At 44.3% G+C, this 20688-nt stretch overlaps 1 protein-coding gene across 3 annotated transcripts in view; it reads left to right on the forward strand.

Moving 5' to 3' along the window:
• Positions 1–20688, forward strand: part of asic2 (acid-sensing (proton-gated) ion channel 2) — a 393085-nt gene that overhangs the window by 227032 nt on the left and 145365 nt on the right. The window contains exon 1 of one of the 3 annotated variants that reach the window (XM_029728489.1): positions 17611–19682. The exons of the other annotated variants lie outside the window; for them this stretch is intronic. Coding sequence (XP_029584349.1) covers positions 18990–19682 — 693 coding nt within the window. The 5' untranslated portion in view covers positions 17611–18989. Of the gene's footprint in view, positions 1–17610; positions 19683–20688 lie in introns of those variants that run through there. 3 annotated transcript variants of the gene reach the window in all.

The following is a 20688-nucleotide window of genomic DNA, read 5'->3' on the forward strand; positions in this document are numbered from 1 at the left end:
TAAGTGTGACATAGCCTATTTAAAACAGGTTGTTTAAAACATTTTTATTTTAAGAATTTGATCAGAATTATTCGTTCGCATTTTTAGGCCTTATCAATTATGAATGTATTCTTGCTTATTGACAATGTTTGGCATGTCCATGCTCAGCCATAATGCAATTTACAGTAGGAGCCCCTATATCAGTGTGAATACTATTGAAGCCATGCAATTACTTAGAACAATGTGGACTGCAAATGGGTTCAAGTTAAAGTGGCAATATGTAACTTTTTGGGCAACCCGACCAAATTCACATAGAAATGTGAGTTATAGATCTATCATTCTACTTGAAAGCAAGTCTAAGAAGCAGTAGATATGTTCTATGTGCGCTATTTCTATGCCTCCTGTTAAATTTTTTAAACTTTTACTTTTGTTTTTGGACACCAGCTTCAAACAGCTGAAACAAGAATATTTTTGGTAATGGAAAATATATTTCACAGCGGTTTAGATGGTACAATAATTCCCTACACTATACTAGCTTATTTTGTCACATAAACTGAAATTAGGCAAACTATTAGAGTTTTAGCTACCAGGAAATGGCGGCGCGATTTCTGCATAGTGCAACTTTAACTATTTAGCAAAGTGTAACGCTTGTCGTCTGTAGAAGAAGGGGACCAAAGCGCAGCGTGGTGAGTGTTCATATTAATGATTTAATAATAAGAAACACTTCAAGAAAATGAACGACAGCCAACAGTTCTGTCAGGTCACAAAATGTACAAAACAGACAATAACTACCCACAAACCCCAAAGGAAAACAGGCTGCCTAAGTATGACCCCCAATCAGCGACAACGACGTACAGCTGTCCTTGATTGAGAGCCATACCAGGCCAAAACAAAGAAATACAAAGCATAGAAAAAAGGAAGAATGCCCACCCAAATCACACCCTGACCAAACCTAAATAGAGACATAAAAAAGGCTCTCTCAGGTCAGGGCGTGACACAAAGATAGGTCTACATTTTGTTATTCCGTTTTTGTAAGCCATTTAACAAACTATAACGGACTATCATTGGAGTTTATTCCAAGGCAATACATAAGACTGTAAATACACAACATGAAGAACGTTCTGATTGGCCAGTAAGGGGCCAAGCATCGACACACCCACAACTTCTTTATTTATCAAAATCCTTTCGTGCCAAAGCCAGCAAGCGCCCCAATAATTGTAATAGTGAAAATAGCAAAACAAATCTGACACACCTCTGAACCTATAAGCGTAGCCCACCAGTGCTAGATTGACCATTGTGTTAGTTTTGTTAAAATAGAGCTCTTAAACAGTTTCGGAGTTTAATGGTTGTGATAGGAGTAAACAACATTGTAGTTACTCCACAATACTAACCTAATTGACAGAGTGAAAAGAAGAAAGCCTGTACAAAACATGTATCCTTTTTGAAACAAGGCAGTAAAGTATAAATATATAAATACATGTTTTGTCCTGAATACAAAGTGTTATCTTTGTGGCAAATCCAATACAGCATATTACTGAGTACCACTATTCATATTTTCAAGCATAGTGGTGGCTGCGTCATGTTATGAGTATGCTTGTAATTGTTAAGGACTGTGGATTTTTTCAGGATAAAAAATGTACGTAATGGAGCTAAGCACAGGCACAACTCTAGAAGAAAACCTCGCTCCTGCTTTCCACCAGACAATGAGAGATGAATTCACCTTTCATCAGGACAATAACCTAAAACACAATGCCACATTTACACTGAAATTGCTTACCAAGAAGACACTGAATGTTCCTGTGTGGCCATGTTACAGTTTTGACTTAAATCTACTTGAAAATCTATGGCCAGACTTGAAAATGGTTGTCAAGCAATGATCAACAACCAATTTGACAGCGCTTGAAGAATTTAGAAAATAATTATACAGGGCAAATATTGTACAATCCAGGTGTGCAGAGCACTTAGAGACTTACTCAGAAAGGCTCACAGCTTGAATAGCTACCAAAGGTGATTAGCATGTATTGATTCAGGGGTGTGGATAATAATGTCAATTTAATATTTGTGTATTTCAATTTCAATAAATTTGCCAACATTTCTAAAAACATGTTTTTACTTTGCCATTATGGGCTATCATGTGTAACATTAGATGGGTGAGAAAAACATATTTATTTAATTTTGAATTCAGGATGTAACACAACAAAATGTGGAATAAGTCAAGGGGTATGAATACATTCTGAAGGCACTGTATGTACACTACTGTTCAAAGTTTGGCGTCACTTAGAAATGTCCTTGTTTTTGAAAGAAAAGCACATTTTTTTGTACATTAAAATAACATCAAATTGATCAAAAATACAGCGTAGACATTGTTAATGTTGTAAATGACTGTTGTTGCTGGAAACGGCTGATTCTTTATGGAATATCTACATACAGTAGGCCCATTATCAGCAACCATCACTCCTGTGTTCCAATGGCACGTTGTGTTAGCTAATCCAAGTTTATCATTTTAAAAGGCTGATTGATCATTAAAAAACCCTTTTGCAATTATGTTAGCATAGCTGAAAACTGTTGTCCTGATTGAAGAAGCAATAAAACTGACCTTCTTTAGCCTAGTTGAGTATCTAGAGCATCAGCATTTGTGGGTTCGATTGCAGACTCAAAATGGCCAGAAACAAAGAACTTTCTTCTGAAACTCATCAGTCTGTGCTTGTTCTGAGGAATGAAGGCTATTCCATGCAAGAAATTGCCAAGAAACTGAAGAACTCGTACAACACTGTGTACTACTCCCTTCACAGAACAGCGCAAACTGGCTCTAACCAGAATAGAAAGAGGAGTGGGAGGCCCCGGTGCACAACTGAGCAATAGGACAAGTACATTAGAGTGTCTAGTTTGAGAAAAAGATGCCTCACAAGTCAACTGGCAGCTTCATTAAATAGTACCCGCAAAACACCAGTCCCAACGTCAACAGTGAAGAGGCGACTCCGGGATGCTGGCCTTCTAAAGAAAAGTGTATATTTTTGTATGTTATGTATTTCATTTGTTGTGTTGCCTTGGCAGCAGCTAATTGGGGGTTCTAATAAATACTAAATACTAAGCTGTGCATCAAGGTTCAGGTCAAACCAATTATCTATATTTATGGAAAGCTGCTCTCTCTGCCTAACTGTGACCATTTTCCATCAACAGTTTTCAAAGCTCTATGTGGCTGTTTGGTTTTCTGATAATTGCTGTCTGTTGATATTCCTGTGGTGTTAATAGGATACTCACAGGTAGGTACGCTTGTTTATGGGTTAGTCAGCCTATTCCTGTGTCTTGTTGACAATGTACAGTATCTGCCTCTTTGTGGCTTAGGGTGATCATGAAGTGAAGACATACTCATGCACACACATGCACATATTTCCATTGTGTTTTTCAATATTGTTGTTTTGTGTTTTTGTTTCATCACATCTAACTCATACCTTACTATAGGAACAGGTGGCCATGTTTGGAACGCACATGTGCATCCAGTAATTGACTGTTACAGAGTTCTGCATAGAGCCCTCTGACTAATGGTCCAACAAGTTAATGCTACACAAGTTAATGCTAATCACTTCTCTGATGAATTGTCCCCCGCTATAGCACTAATAGCATCATTAGCATCATTAGAGCTGTTGTGGCGGTCTCAGCTCCTTGCCTTTCTATTCCCACAAGGAAGTTTTCTTTGGGTTTCCAGAGCAGGATCGGACAGGTTCACTTTCCACATCTAATTGGTTTTGATTCCGTGGGTAAAGCCAAATCTTCGCAACAGCTCAGTCTTATGAAATGGTTTCCTCTTGCTAACGGCCCTGCTCACATCTTGCCTACAGCTGGGTCGGACAGCTGGTGTTCCTGTTACCAGGGCAACCTTATGAAAAGGTAGAGGGAATGAGAAAAGGAAAATTGTTGGTAGTGATGAGCAGCGTTTCGAGTGGCTCGCGTCACCCTGTACCCTCGTAATCAAAAGATTAAGCTGCAACAAAAGAATGAAGAATGTTTGTAATGAGAATTGCCATTTGACAGTCTAAGCAAGTTGTTATTTCAGGCGTCAAATCCATTACTGCCAACGGACTGAGCCAGTGCTCAGATAATATGCTCAGTCTACCACTCAGGTTTCAACCCCCTGTTACTACAATGGCTGAAGGACAAAGCTTCTATAAAAAAGAGACTTGCGGTGACTGTTCCCTATGATTGTTCTAGTCTATTTTTCACATTGTTCTAGTGTATTTTTCACATTGTTCTAGTGTATTTTTCACATTGTTCTAGCATATTTTTCACATTGTTCTAGCGTATTTTTCACATTGTTCTAGTGTATTTTTCACATTGTTCTAGTCTATTTTTCACATTGTTCTAGCATATTTTTCACATTGTTCTAGTGTATTTTTCACATTGTTCTAGCATATTTTTCACATTGTTCTAGCGTATTTTTCACATTGTTCTAGCATATTTTTCACATTGTTCTAGCATATTTTTCACATTGTTCTAGCATATTTTTCACATTGTTCTAGCATATTTTTCACATTGTTCTAGCATATTTTTCACATTGTTCTAGTGTATTTTTCACATTGTTCTAGTGTATTTTTCACATTGTTCTAGTGTATTTTTCACATTGTTCTAGCATATTTTTCACATTGTTCTAGCATATTTTTCACATTGTTCTAGTGTATTTTTCACATTGTTCTAGCATATTTTTCACATTGTTCTAGCATATTTTTCACATTGTTCTAGCATATTTTTCACATTGTTCTAGCATATTTTTCACATTGTTCTAGTGTATTTTTCACCAGAGGTCTGGAGATTTCCTGGAGATTTTAGCGCCACCTCAGTGTCACTGAAGCTCAGACAATAACTAACATTTAACATTATTCTTGACCACACTAACACTAACCACAAGAAAAATTGAGCATGTCTCGACTGAACTTGATATGAATTGTTATCTTATCTAGGCTGAGTGTGTAATGTCAGAGGTAGTGACACGTTCTTAGTAATGACTCTTCCTTGACCTCCTTAAAGCGGAGACACAGCATCACTGTTCGCCCCAACACATTTGTTATTGTTTTTGTTTTGTTTATGAAACCGGAGAAGAGGGACATCCAGCATCATGGTATGAAAAAAACATTGCAGCACATACTCTGCTGTTCTATCACGGGTGCAATGATGTTCAATGATGTTCAATGATGTTCAATGATGTGCAATGATGTGCAATGATGTCCGAGGTGATAAAAACATTGTTAGTTGTTTGAAGTAATTTCTTTATTGTTGTAAACGGACTTGGCAGTTTCACCATTACTGATTCCAGCTGATACTGGGTCTGCAATGATCAACATCTTAATCAATACCCTTCTGACCCCTGCGATTATATTAACGCCTGGCACTATTTATATATACGATTACCCTTCTGACCCCTGCGATTATATTAACGCCTGGCACTATTTATATATACGATTACCCTTCTGACCCCTGCGATTACATTAACGCCTGGCACTATTTATATATACGATTACCCTTCTGACCCCTGCGATTACATTAACGCCTGGCACTATTTATATATACGATTACCCTTCTGACCCCTGCGATTACATTAACGCCTGGCACTATTTATATATACGATTACCCTTCTGACCCCTGCGATTACATAACGCCTGGCACTATTTATATATACGATTACCCTTCTGACCCCTGCGATTACATTAACACCTGGCACTATTTATATATACGGTTACCCTTCTGACCCCTGCGATTACATTAACGCCTGGCACTATTTATATATACGATTACCCTTCTGACCCCTGCGATTACATTAACGCCTGGCACTATTTATATATACGATTACCCTTCTGACCCCTGCGATTACATTAACGCCTGGCACTATTTATATATACGATTACCCTTCTGACCCCTGCGATTACATTAACGCCTGGCACTATTTATATATACGATTTCTCCTTGAAGCAGTCCCCTCTGTAATGAATATGGATCATCAGGCTAGCTACCACCCTCTAGATTTATGCGCAATATATTGTACACATTTAACCTCTGGTTTAAGAGGGAAATCTGAAAAGCTACAGAGTTGTGATTTTTCTCATTGGCTTCATGATGGTCATAATAACCACCACAGTCGTTTATACAGTATTATAGTTTGAATAATGGTTATTGAGGCAAGGGGAATACCCCTGCCAGGGATAAAAAATGCATGGTTTGTTAACAGATGCAGTGTGGCCCTCTGGGAACTGTAGTTCCAGCCTCAATTACACTTGAACTCAGAGTGATTGGTCTCGGCTGAGAGTGTCAGGAAAAATACAAAGGTGTCTCTCTGGGATTCAGGTCACGTCAGCTCCTGCATCGCTTGACACAGCATGGTGGCCTTGCCAGGCATGTCACCACGGCTACAGTCTGATGAATAGATCACTCCCTGGCCATCTCATCACAAGGGAGTGATAAATAATGATCCATTCACTCTCTGATCCAGTACAGTGATGATGATAGACACAGACAATATACAGACACTCAGTAAGAAGCATGCATGTACAAACAACATACAAGCTAGGCCTATACGTACCTACACACACAGCACACTAGCAGTTTGAGGAAGTTCAGTATAGTCCTGTACCATCCTTACCTACAGTAGGTAAAGTGATGCCTCAACTCAACTGTGTAATGATGGACTCAGAGCCACCCAATTAAAATTGGATTGGCAGGAAAATCCATTGTTGAAATGCAGTGGTTTTTGCTCTCTCCCCTCTCCCCTCTCCCTCCAACACTTTTATCCCATTTTTATTTAACCTTTATTTAACTAGGCAAGTCCCTCTATCACCTAGTGGAGCCCAGGATGTGCTGGACTGGTTTTGAAAGGTCGGTGTCGGCGGAGTGCATAGACTGGAATGTGCTTAGACTTTTCAAACTGGGTAGTGGGCTACAGGGTACTGGAAGGGGGAGTAGGTAAAGGGCTACAGGGTACTGGAAGGGGCAGGGGAGCAGGTAGAGGGCTACAGGGTACTGGAAGGGGTGTAGGTAGAGGGCTACAGGGTACTGGAAGGGGGAGCAGGTAGAGGGGGAGTAGGTAGAGGGGGAGTAGGTAGAGGGCTACAGGGTACTGGAAGGGGGAGTAGGTAGAGGGGGAGTAGGTAGAGGGCTACAGGATACTGGAAGGGGGAGTAGGTAGAGGGGGAGTAGGTAGAGGGGGAGTAGGTAGAGGGCTACAGGGTACTGGAAGGGGGAGTAGGTAGAGGGCTACAGGGTACTGGAAGGGGGAGTAGGTAGAGGGGGAGTAGGTAGAGGGCTACAGGGTACTGGAAGGGGGAGTAGGTAGAGGGGGAGTAGGTAGAGGGCTACAGGGTACTGGAAGGGGGAGTAGGTAGAGGTGGAGTAGGTAGAGGGCTACAGGGTACTGGAAGGGGGAGTAGGCAGAGGGGGAGTAGGTAGAGGGCTACAGGGTATTGGAAGGGGGAGTAGGTAGAGGGCTACAGGGTACTGGAAGGGGGAGTAGGTAGAGGGCTACAGGGTACTGGAAGGGGGAGTAGGTAGAGGGGGAGTAGGTAGAGGGCTACAGGGTACTGGAAGGGGGAGTAGGTAGAGGGCTACAGGGTACTGGAAGGGGGAGTAGGTAGAGGGCTACAGGGTACTGGAAGGGGGAGTAGGTAGAGGGGGAGTAGGTAGAGGGCTACAGGATACTGGAAGGGGGAGTAGGTAGAGGGCTACAGGGTACTGGAAGGGGGAGTAGGTAGAGGGGGAGTAGGTAGAGGGCTACAGGGTACTGGAAGGGGGGGTAGGTAGATGGCTACAGGATACTGGAAGGGGGAGCAGATAGAGGGCTACAGGGTACTGGAAGGGGGAGTAGGTAGAGGGGGAGTAGGTAGAGGGGGAGTAGGTAGAGGGCTACAGGGTACTGGAAGGGGGTAGGTAGAGGGGTACAGGGTACTGGAAGGGGAAGTGGGTAGAGGGCTACAGGGTACTGGAAGGGGGAGTAGGTAGAGGGCTACAGGGTACTGGAAGGGGGAGTAGGTAGAGGGCTACAGGGTATCGGAAGGGGAAGTGGGTAGAGGGGTACAGGGTACTGGAAGGGGGAGTAGGTAGAGGGCTACAGGGTACTGGAAGGGGCAGGGGAAGTGGGTAGAGGGGTACAGGGTACTGGAAGGGGGAGCAGGTAGTGGGCTACAGGCTACTGGAAGGGGGAGGGGGAGCAGGTAGAGGGTGGCAGAGGTTGGTTGGGATGTAGCCAAACCATGGCAGTGTGTTATTATTTATTTAACCAGCACTGAGGTTGTTGTGGAAGATCTGGTAGCTCCAAAAGTGGTCCTTCAACTGAGAAGGAGCACCTTTCTAGCCACCCATTATACCTACTACACCCCTTATACGTTCATACATACACTACCGTTCTAAAGTTTGGGGTCACTTAGAAATGTCCTTGTTTTTTTCTCCATTAGGCCAGCATCCCGGAGTCACGTCTTCACTGTTGACGTTGAGACTGGTGTTTTGCGGGCACTATTTAATGAAGCTGCCAGTTGAGGACTTGTGAGGCATCTGTTTCTCAAACTAGACACTCAAATGTACTTGTCCTATTGCTCAGTTGTGCACCGGGGCCTCCCACTCCTCTTTCTATTCTGGTTATAGCCAGTTTGCGCTGTTCTCTGAAGGGAGTAGTACACAGCGTTGTACGAGATCTTCAGTTTCTTGGCAATTTCTCGCATGGAATAGCCTTTATTTTTCAGAACAAGAATAGACTGACGAGTTTCAGAAGAAAGTTATTTGTTTCTGGCCATTTTGAGTCTGCAATCAAACCCACAAATGCTGATGCTCTAGATACTCAACTAGGCTAAAGAAGGCCAGTTTTATTGCTTCTTCAATCAGGACAACAGTTTTCAGCTGTGCTAACATAATTGCAAAAGGGTTTTCTAATGATCAATTAGCCTTTTAAAATGATACACTTGGATTAGCTAACACAACGTGCCATTGGAACACAGGAGTGATGGTTGCTGATAATGGGCCTCTGTACACCTATGTAGATATTCCATAAAAAATCTGCCGTTTCCAGCTACAATAGTCATTTACAACATTAACATTTTAATGGACAAAAAATGTGCTTTTCTTTCAAAAACAAGGACATTTCTAAGTGACCCCAAACTTTTGAACGGTAGTGTACATACAGACACACACACACACACACACCACATGCACTCTGAAATCAGTGGAGTGTTGTCTCTGTCCATTCCGCTCCTCTGTTGTGTGACCTATCTCTCTGCCAGGGGACCGGGATGATACACTAGACTACAGTACTGGGACAGAGAGGTCACAACACCCTGAGGCCTAGCTAATGCACTGTCAGCGGGGTTGGGGCGTAACTGATTACATGTAATCTGATTGAAAAATAACTGTAACTGTAATCAGTTACATCACCAGAAAAAAATACATTGATACCTTTCTGACATTCAATGCAGTGTTAAAAAAAGAAGCACGTTTAAGTTTGTTCCAGCTGAGCGAGTCTGACCACAAGTCAGAGACTACTATAATAACACACCAAATGTGTTTGATGGATCATTTTTGACTTCTTCTAATGCCTCTTAAAGGGAAAGTCATCCACAAGTAATGGAAAGTAATCAGATTATGTTACTGAGTTTGGGTAATCCAAAAGGTATCTTACTGATTACTGGACTGTTAACTAGTAACTGTAACAGATTACATTAGGAAAGTAACTTACCCAACCCTGACTGTCAGGACTGGCCCAACAGGTGAAATCCTCTCACAGGCAGGTGGGAAACACACTCCTCAAACCTGTAGAGGTTCATCTTAAACAAACAGTTACAACATGACCACTCTATTCACAGACAGCAGACTAGTACATTGGCCATGGGCTCCTGTTTGGTTTCTGTCTGCAACCGTTTCACCATGAAAGACTGAGCCCAGAGAGGGAACAATATGCTAGCTTTTATCAGAGGGAGACAGCAGTCCCCCACACAGGGACAGCTCTCTCGTCTCTCAGTATCAGGGCTGTGTGATGCATGCAGGCAGCCATCCACACTCTCCCCTCCTTTAGCCTGTTGCATGTTCTTCAGCTGCAGGATCCTGAGCAGCAGGCACAGCAGCACAGAGCTACTGTCTACCATACCCTTCTACCTGCTCTGTCTATTTCCCTTCCCTGATGAATTCACCTCCTTACTCCCCACGCAGCCCTGATGACGGACTCAGGATGACAGAGAATTGAAAAGGGGAATTAAGGGACTCGGGAGAGAGCATGGGGTTGGTGTTGTCACACCCCCATTCACTCTAAATTATAGCACCCCTGAGCATATATATCACAGCACCAGTGTACATACAGTACTCCTGTTTGTGAGACGGGTTTACGACCTCTTTCTAGTTCATTTCAGTGCACCTTAATCAGAGAGATGGCATCCCTGCATTGATAGGATCCCCATCAGACAATATGTGCAGTCATGTACCTGTTTGTGGGTGGAGACATGACAGGCACAGATGATGAAAGCACTATACAATAGGAATGACTTTTTCTTCACACAAACCTTGAGATACAAAGGCATTGCGCTGTCTTAAATGTTGGCCATTGCTTTGCCAAATGTATAGTAGTCACCAATACTCCTGGATGCCTTCCTATTGGTCCTATTGATTCCTCAATAAATTGCACTGAACAAAAATATAAACGCAACATGTAACAATTTGAAATATTTTACTGAGTTACAGTTCATATAAGGAAATCAGACAAATGAAATAAATTAATTAGGCCCGAAACTATAGATTTCACATAACTGGGAATATAGATATGCACCTGTTGGTAACAGAAAGCTTAAAAGAAAAGTAGGGTCGTGGATCAGAAAACCCGTCAGTATCTGGTGTGACCACCATTTGCCTCATGCAGCGCGACACATCTCCTTCGCATAGAGTTGATCAGGCTGTTGATTGTGGCCTGTGGAATGTGGTCCTACTCCTCTTCAATGGCTGTGAGAAGTTGCTGGATATTGGGGAGATATGGATAGCACTGTCGTACACGTCGATCCATAGCATCCCAAACATGCTCAATGGGTGACATGTCTGTTGAGTATGCAGGCTATGGAAGAACTGGGACATTTTCAGCTTCCAGGAATTGTGCACAGACATGGGGCCGTCCATTATCATGCTGAAACATGAGGTGATGTCGGCGGATGAATGGCACGACAATGGGCTTCAGGATTTCGTCACAGTATCTCTGTGCATTCAAATTGCCATCGATAAAATGCCATTGTGTTCGTTGTTCATAGCTTGTGCATACCAAAACCCCACCACCACCATGGGGCACCCTGCTCACAACATTGACAGCAGCAAACCGCTTGACCACACAACTCTATGGAGCTGTTGCCCCATACAGTTGAAACCGAGATTCATCTGTGAAGAGCACACTTCACAGATGAGCATTTGCCAACTGAAGTCGGTTACGACTTCGAACTGCAGTCAGGTCAAGACCCTGGTGAGGACGAAGTGCACGCAGATGAGCTTCCCTGACAGTTTGTGCAGAAATGATTTGGTTGTGCAAACCCGTAGTTTCCTCAGCTGTCCAGGTGACTGGTCTCAGATGATCCCACAGGTGAAAACCGGATGTGGAGGTCCTGGACTGGCATGGTCTGTAATTTTTGTAATGACTTGGTGCTGCCTATCTTGGCCAGGACTCTCTTGAAAAAGAGATTTTAAATCTCAATGCGCCCTTCCTGGTTAAATAAAGATTTAATAATAATAAATGGTTACACGTGGTCTGCGGTTGTGAGGCTGATCGGACGTACTGCCAAATTCTCTAAAATGACTTTGGAGTTGGTTTATGGTAGAGATATTAACATTCAATTCTCTGACAACAGCTCTGGTGGACATTCCTGCAGTCAGCATGCCAATTGCACGCTCCCTCAAAACTTGAGGCGTCTGTGGCATTGTGTTGTGTGACAAAACTGCACATTTTAGAGTGGCCTTTAATTGTCCCCAGAACAAGGTGCACCTGTGTAATGATCATGCTATTTAATCAGCATATTGATATGCCACACCTGTCAGGTGGATGGATTATCTTGGCAAAGGAGAAATGCTCACTAACAGGGATGTACAAATTCGTGAACAAAGTTTGAAAGAAATTATATTTTCGTGTGTATGGAACATTTCTGGGGTTCTTTAATTTAGTTCATGAAACATGTGACCAACACTTTACATGTTGCGTTTATATTTTTGTTCAGTGTATATTGCATAACTGTAGCTGAACTCTCAGGGGGACCCTTTATCACCGTCACACCCTGTACAGTATGCATGACCAAAGATACTGGTAACTAACCCAAGATCATTGGCATCGTTTCCAATGGGAGCAAATTAAGCATAGTGTGCAGAACAAGCACGGAGGTGAGCAGAGCCAAGCACGAGCTAGCTAGATTTTATTGGTGTGTTCTGACATATATTAGCATATTTCCACTAGGGAACGCCTACTCTGTGAAGTGTGCGTGTGCAGTAACTCAAGTTGTCCTTGCGCTCCTTCTTAACACTGCAATGTTTAGAAATGTTTTGAAAGGGTCAAGTCTACAAAACTTAGTGTGCTCTGTTCATAACAGATTGTAGTTTTGGGAAACAGAAAACTGTATTGAGATCGAATGTTTCATCAATGAGAAAATGAGCGGAATGTCGGCCAAGTTTCATCTAGCTCCATCTTGTCCCACTTCCCACCACTGGACTTATTTGGTGGTGAGAAGAAGTTGTAAACGGATGCTTCAGATTTATACTTCACATCCTGTGAAGTATCTAGCTCCTACTTCTTTCTGTGGTATGACAGTCTTTCCCTGGTGTACTGGAGGACCAGGAGTCATTTATTTCACCTCATTCTCCAGAGCCAGATTAGCTATAACACCAGCATGGATCAAGCTTCATAAGAGGCTTTGTCTTCCACTGCAGACAATCTAAACAGGCTAAAGCCTGTTTCACATGCTGTCTCTCTACAAACCAACAGTAGCTGTTGGTCTATGCACTATAACTAAGGCGCTGTAATGGCATCGATCTATCTGAAAGATCAATATCTTGCACAGTAAGAAATAAGAAGTGAATATATATTTATATATAAATAACACTGTGACCTGACGAAGATCCTTGCAGGATGTAAACGTAGTTTGTTTATGAATAAAGGTATGTGGTGGGGCTTATGAGTGCCAGCTCTATTTCTATTGGCCCTGCACCCCGCTAAGGAATGTTTGATCACACTTGACTATATAATTAACATAGCAACAACATGAAGTGTGTCTACACCAGACCAGATCACAGTAGACAAACAAACACCTGAATGGCCCTGAGGTAACCCATCCATTTGGAGAGGTTGAGTGTGGTCGATACCAGATTGCATAGCCATTACTGTCCTCGCTCTGTGGTGTTGGTGATGATGATGGCTGCCGTACAACATCTAATCAGAGACTACACACTTCAGAGCAGCAGGGGGATACAAAGATTGGGATACAACGAACAGACCCAATCCCCCTATCTCCTCTCATTTCATCAAGCCAACTGATGATTATTCCATGGCATGACAACAGCTAATAGTCATAATGACTGCAGTGAGCTCTAAGAACTCACCCACAATGGGAACGTTCAATCTATTACCATCCTACAGCTCAGCAGCAGCAGCCCTCCCTTTCATTTAGAGAGGAGGCGGTGTTTGAAGCCAGGGGAGGCCCTGTTACACCTACAGCCAGACAAGTGTGACTACGCTCGATTAAAAAACTCCTAAAATACAGAAAAGCTATTGATCGCCTGTTATTGGTGTCATCTTAATGCATGCTGTGGATTTGATGGATGGCAGCGCTGCACAAAATACACTGTCTCCTCGTCCTGCTCATCTTTCATCTGCTCCCCATGTCACTGCTTCTCTGCTTCAGAAGGAGAAAAGCGTTAGCGACCCTCAAGCTGTCTTTTTGTGATTCAAATCCTTTAGCAACATGTAGAAAATGCTTGTATGAGGGAATCTGTGATGTGTGTGTTGATTTTCTGTCTGCCTCGCCATCCTGAGAGAAGAGATGCATTTAATCTATGAATATCATAATAGCGTTTATACCTTTCCATCTTTTTTTCATGATTATTGTAGTATTGTCCAGTCCTTGAATCCTGGACAGTGTTTGTTGATGAAGGACAGGGGGTATTACACAGTAGATGCACACATCATTGTGGACAGAAGAATGCGTGTAATTGAATCAGGTGGTTCAGTGATATATCTCTGATTAATCTCTGACTCCCCTGATGTTGTGGAGTCTGGTTAATTGGATATTTATGTTAAACCTTTGAGCTGTTCTCCTCTATACTGACGCTAGCTGGTCTACCCTGAATAACACTCCTTGTCTAATTATGCGGCTGCTGGATGGATTCAGACTGTCTAAAGGACTGGCTCTGCAGTCCTTTAGGCTGCATGGCGGTGCATTAGAAGAACCGGGTGCATGTTCATGATATGTGTGTGTTCCTATGAGTTAGATATGCATTATACATTATTTTACATCTTCAATGTGTTTACAGTTTTCCTTTTACATGATTGTTAATTGTGGTTTTGAAAGTGTGTGTGTGTGTGTGTGTGTGTGTGTGTGTGTGTGGTCCTCTATGTGAAGTGTTTCTCTAGGCGTGTTTGTGCGTGTGCGCGTGTGTGTGTGCGTGTGTGCGCGTGTGCGCGTGTGTGTGTGTGCGTGGTCCTCTATGTGAAGGGTTTCTCTAGCCGTGTGTGCGTGTGTTTGTGTGTGTGTGTGCGTGTGTGTGTGTGCTTGGTCCTCTATGTGAAGGGTTTCTCTAGCCGTGTGGGCGTGTGTTTGTGTGTGTGTGCGTGTGTGTGTGTGTGTGTGTGTGTGTGTGTGTGTGTGTGTGTGCGTGGTCCTCTATGTGAAGGGTTTCTCTAGCCGTGTGGGTGTGTGTTTGTGTGTGTGTGTGCGTGTGTGTGTGTGTGTGTGCGTGGTCCTCTATGTGAAGGGTTTCTCTAGCCGTGTGGGCGTGTGTTTGTGTGTGTGTGTGCGTGTGTGTGTGTGTGTGTGCGTGGTCCTCTATGTGAAGGGTTTCTCTAGGCGTATGTGTGGGCGTGTGTTTGTGTGTGTGTGTGCGTGTGTGTGTGTGTGCGTGTGTGTGTGTGTGTGCGTGGTCCTCTATGTGAAGGGTTTCTCTAGGCGTATGTGTGGGCTGGGTGTGTGTGTGTGCGTGGTCCTCTATGTGAAGGGTTTCTCTAGGCGTATGTGTGGGCTGGGTGTGTGTGTGCGTGGTCCTCTATGTGAAGGGTTTCTCTAGGCGTATGTGTGGGCTGGGTGTGTGTGTGCGTGGTCCTCTATGTGAAGGGTTTCTCTAGGCGTATGTGTGGGCTGGGTGTGTGTGTGCGTGGTCCTCTATGTGAAGGGTTTCTCTAGGCGTATGTGTGGGCTGGGTGTGTATATGACCCCTCAGTGTAGGAGCTTTTTTATCACGTCTCCTGTGATCAAATCACATGGAGCTGTCAGAAAGCATTGTGTTACAGCACATACAAGTCACACAACTGCAAGTCGGCCGTGGTGTGCCAAGCCAACGCAATGAGATATAATGCTGCACATTAGACATTTTCTCTATCTCTGCTGCTGTTTGTGTTTCCATACCAGCTACACAATTCACTTAGCCCCAGTGAGTCATACAAGTTAAGCACAAATAGTTGTTATTCAGCTTGATAATGACTTAGTCATAGGGGCCACACAGAGGGCAGATTCTACTGTACTTATAGGGTTTGTCCCAAATGGCATCCTATTCTCTATAAAGTGCACTACTTTGACCAGGACCCATAGAAAATAGAGTGCCATTTGAGACATAGTCTCTGCTGTTTTTCTGAGCTGGGCTCCTATTCAACTCTCTCCTCTCTGTTACCTGAGAACAGCTAGGAGCAACTCAAGTTAAAAAAGTGAAAAATAGTCCTCTCACATGGAGGGAGAAAAACCTTGACTTTGCCATTAGCAGAGGAAGACTGGTGGATGCTCTGTCAAAAGCATTTCCCAGAATTCTTCCTCATCTTTAATGCAAATGAAGCAATTTTACAAACCGAGATATTCAAATATTAATGTGTCTGAGATTATAGTTTCATTAGGGATTTTATTTGTCCCAACAAGAGATATGTGTAACCATAAACTGTTCCTCCTAAATAACCAATATCGTTATTGTATATATTATCTACATATATTATTATATATCTTTTTCAAAAGTCAAGAGGTACCAAATGACTGCGTTGTTATGATGACGTTATAACTGCCACAGGCCAACTGGACAGTACTGAGTGGACTGGAGCTGGAGCTGTCTGAAGGGCCCAGTCAAATCACCTACTGGGTCAGACATGCAGGTGCAGCACTTTCTGTTGCCCTGTTATGATGATACTTCCTCTTTTGTACTACACTCATGTCTCACTGTCTCATGCATTGTTTATTTTGGAATTGTGCTTCCAGTACTATGACCCCTGCAGTTCTCTAACATTCCAACACTCTCCATACTTATCAGAAGGGATGTAGTATCTACACTACTGCTCATTTCGTTGTATTGCACAGAGTACGTGTGTGGCGTCTTTGTGAACAAAAACGTCCACTATATGAACGTGTGCGGATGTAAATAGGATGTAAATGTTAGGGGAAGGATAGTGGTCCCCCATGCGATTTCACTGGAGAGCACAGCTGAGCCAATGCTGTTAGGAGACATGACAAGTCAAAGTTGTCATGAGAGTTAGTTGGCGACAACAAGCCATATGTACAGGGTTGGCTGCAAACCAAGCGTGAAGCTCTGCTAGCTAAGACAACCACCGAGCTTTTGAATGTTGTACTTAGGTGTTACTCTTGTTTGTCTTGTCATCTTTAATTCAATCACATCCTTCCCTCGATCTGCCTAATGTCTTGCTATTTTCTTGATTTTGTCTACCCCCTATCTTGACAACATAATTCAAGATAATTTATGTTACACAAACAGGCTGGAAATTAAACTAAAAGCCCAGTCCTTTTCTCACATTCTGTAGGGCTGTTTTGTGTTTATTTGACAAAGGGAAAGAGAATACAGAGAGAGAGAGGGGACTAGGTTGAAAGAGGGTAAAGCAGCCAAAGCAATAATTCAGTATGATGCTGTTTGTCTCAGTCTCCCTCTCTGAGTGCACACACACTCTCCTGCTATCCCATTCTGCTCCTGTTGTGTAAGTCGTGGCAGCAGCCGACAAACAGAGGGGGAGGAGAGAGAGAGAGAGAGAGAGAGATAGAGAGACAGACAGACAGACAGACAGACAGACAGACAGACAGACAGACAGACAGACAGACAGACAGACAGACACAGAGAGAGAGTGAGACAGACAGACAGACAGACAGACAGACAGACAGACAGACAGACAGACAGACAGACAGAGAGAGCGCGCTGGCGTTCGCAGAAAGACACTCATCGCTCGCTCTCACTGGCTGGGTGGACAGAGCTGTGGCGCAGGAGGAGAGGAGCACAGAGAGGACACGCTGCTCGGTGAGAGAGAGGGGACCAGAGGAACAGCCTGTCTGCACAGGAGGAAGAGAATACTGAAAATAACAGGGCAATATCCAAAGGACGGGAAGAGAGAGAGAGAGAGAGAGAGAGAGAGAGAGAGAGAGAGAGAGAGAGAGAGAGAGAGAGAGAGAGAGAGAGAGAGAGAGAAAGCACACATCGACTTCATGGGAGGAGGAGGAGCCCGGTTGGGGGTGGAGCTGAGAAGGATTGACGGACATCGGCACAAGAGGAGGAGGAGCGTGAGGGCAAGTTGATGAATTTGATTTGGAGAGACAAGTATTTTTAGAAAAGGAAGAAAACAAGAGGAGCGTTATGATTGGAAATGCCACAGTTCTGAGGGAGAGAAACAGAGAGTGAAAGAAAACTGGAGCGAGAGAACGAGGGAGAGAGTGATACCAGGATCTGAGCGTGACTGAACAGATTTTCTATCGACTCTGGTCAGGTCTCCCACAGCGAAACGCAGTGTGTGTGCATGTGCTCCTCTCTCAGTGTGAATGAGTGTTTGCGTGCGTCTGGGACTGAGAAGCGTGTCTGCTCCTCACACAAGACGGGCTGGCCGAACGTGGTCACCCTCAGGACACAACACCTGCTCCTCCAGTCAAGAGAGGAGGAGAAGAGAAAGGAGAACAGAGGGAGGGAATAGGGAGGGAGTGAAAGAGTGACAGATGGGAAGAGGGGAAGGCTGGAAATCAAGAAGATAAAAGTGAGCTCACAAAAAGAGGCAATTAGTGATGCGCGGCTGCTCGCTTTAGCAGAGCCATGTAAACAAGTCCAGCCTCTGGCCGTGGTGGTGTTGGAGGGTTAGCAGGTTGAACGAGGCTGAGCATCACTGATCGAAGTGGAACGACGGCAAAGTCCCAACAGACAGCAGCCTCGGTCGGCAGAGAGAGGAGCGAGGACAGAGCAGAGCAGAGGGAACCGGCAGGACTTGCCTCTCTCTGACAGACGGCACCAGATAGAACCACAACAGACTCACTGCTCTCTTCTTTTACCTTCCATTCTTTCATTTTGTCTGTGCTTCTCAGCTCATCTTGCCTCTCTCCTCTAGCACTCACTCCACCCCCTCTCTTATACCCTCGCTATCCTTTTCCCTCTCTCTCCCTCTCACTCTCTAACTCTCTCTCTCTCTCTCTCTCTCTCTCTCTCTCTGTCTCTTCCTCTCTCGCTCTGTGTTACACTAACTGGTGCGGATGCTGGAGTCGCTCATGTAGAAGCTGCATCGCTTGGTGCATATTTTCATGGCTGAATGTATCTTTTACTGCTGAGTTGGATGAGTGGAGTACTTTCAGGCCAAGGGAACCAGAATGACTGAGAGGGAGAAGCCCAACAAGTAGCTAAAGAGTAAAACAGGACACCAACAACAACAAACAACAGACACTGTGACAGAGAGAGAGTTAGTACGTGTGTGTGTGAGTGAGGTTGTGTGTGAGGAGCTTGTACAGATTGTGTGTAACAGCAGAGTCAGATAAGCACAAATCCAGGTGTGGATTACATCGGTGGGGATATCGGTGCCCTGGAGCTCCATGTGGGGCCCAGCCCCTGAGGCCTGGCTGGGAGATGAAGCCTTTCTCTCGGCACTAGGAGCGGTGTGGGCAGCCATGGCTCTGGAGGGGCGATGTCTCCAGCGGGGATCCCCAGCCGTGGTGAGGAGAGGCCGCCGGCGCCTCCCTGCAATGCCAGGCCTGTCCTCAATCACCTCCACCCTGCTGGCTGGGACACGTCTACACGGCCTCAGGCATGTGTGTGTCCCCGGTGGCTCCATAGGCCGTCGGGCCTTCTGGCTGCTGGCCCTGTGCACCTCATTGGGCCTGCTCCTGTCCTGGTCCTCCAACCGCGTGCTCCACTGGCTCTCCTTCCCCACCTACACACGGATCCACACAGAGTGGGCCAAGGAGATGGCTTTCCCCACAGTCACTATCTGCAACAACAACCCCATCCGCCTCTACAAGCTCACCAAAAGTGACCTGTACTTTGCTGGCCACTGGCTGGGCCTACTGCTGGCCAACCGGACGGTGAGACCCATGGTGCTGGATTTGCTGCAGGAAGACAGCCAGGCCTGGTTCAGCAAACTGTCTGACTTCAGGCTGTTCCTGCCCCCCAGAAACTTTGAGGGCAGCAACCTGGAGTTTATGGACCGGCTGAGCCACCAGCTGGAGGACATGCTTCTCTCCTGCAAGTACCGAGGAGAACCGTGCGGTCCCCAGAACTTCACCTCTGTAAGTCTCAGCACAGCTCCCTCTTAAATCACTTCTTCATTGACAGTTTAGCTCTGTGTGGTGGTTGAACCTCCCAGACTGTTCATCTGATTTCACCTGTTGTCTCTCCTCTTTCCATGGAGTTTCATCTCTTTCCTTGAAGTTCACAGTAGTTAACAGCAGGGTTTGGAATCCCAAAAAATGTCCAATCGTTTTGTTCTGAACAGAACCATTATTTGTTTTGTTTCGAAACTGATCAGAACTTTTGCAGGTCGGAAAAGTGGAACGAAAATGAAAAAAAAAGTACCAGTTTATATCGTTCCTTTCTGTTCCTTTTTAAATGTCTGAAGTAATTGTTTTTTATTACATTAGCTCAGCATTACATTTCTTTACCAATCAGTGAGGATAAGGCAGCTTGCAATGGAGCGGGCAAGCTATATTTGGTTTATGGAGCGGGCAAGCTGTATTTGGTTTATGGAGCGGGCAAGCTGTATTTGTTTTAGCCTAGGCAGCCGATGGTAGAGTTCTCATTGGGGCTGAACATTTTAGCCTGGTCCGACCCAAGCCTGATGAGCTGAAGCCTGAGCCCAGGCTTAGTCCGACATCACATAAATGTAATGAACCCGAAACCGAAACGATGCCTGATTTCTAGAAAACGGACTCACCTTTCCCTAGACCATATTACTCTTTTGTTGAAGTTAAGAAGTAGGCTATTCATTTACACTGGTTTTTACAACAACGTGGCAGAGATGGAAGCGAGCAGAGTGAGGAGAGAGCGAAAAGCCTTTGCCTTGTCTAAGAGAAGTGATGTGAGAGGGGAAAACCCAACTTGAATATAATCAACAACTGTTGTATGTGGATCTCAGGGTTTATACAGTAAGACATCCATACTGTTGTATGTGGATCTCAGGGTTTATACAGTAAGACATCCATACTGTTGTATGTGGATCTCAGGGTTTATACAGTAAGACATCCATACTGTTGTATGTGGATCTCAGGGTTTATACAGTAAGACATCCATACCGTT

Source organism: Salmo trutta, chromosome 32 (genome assembly GCF_901001165.1).
Source record: "Salmo trutta chromosome 32, fSalTru1.1, whole genome shotgun sequence".
NCBI lineage: Eukaryota > Metazoa > Chordata > Actinopteri > Salmoniformes > Salmonidae > Salmo > Salmo trutta.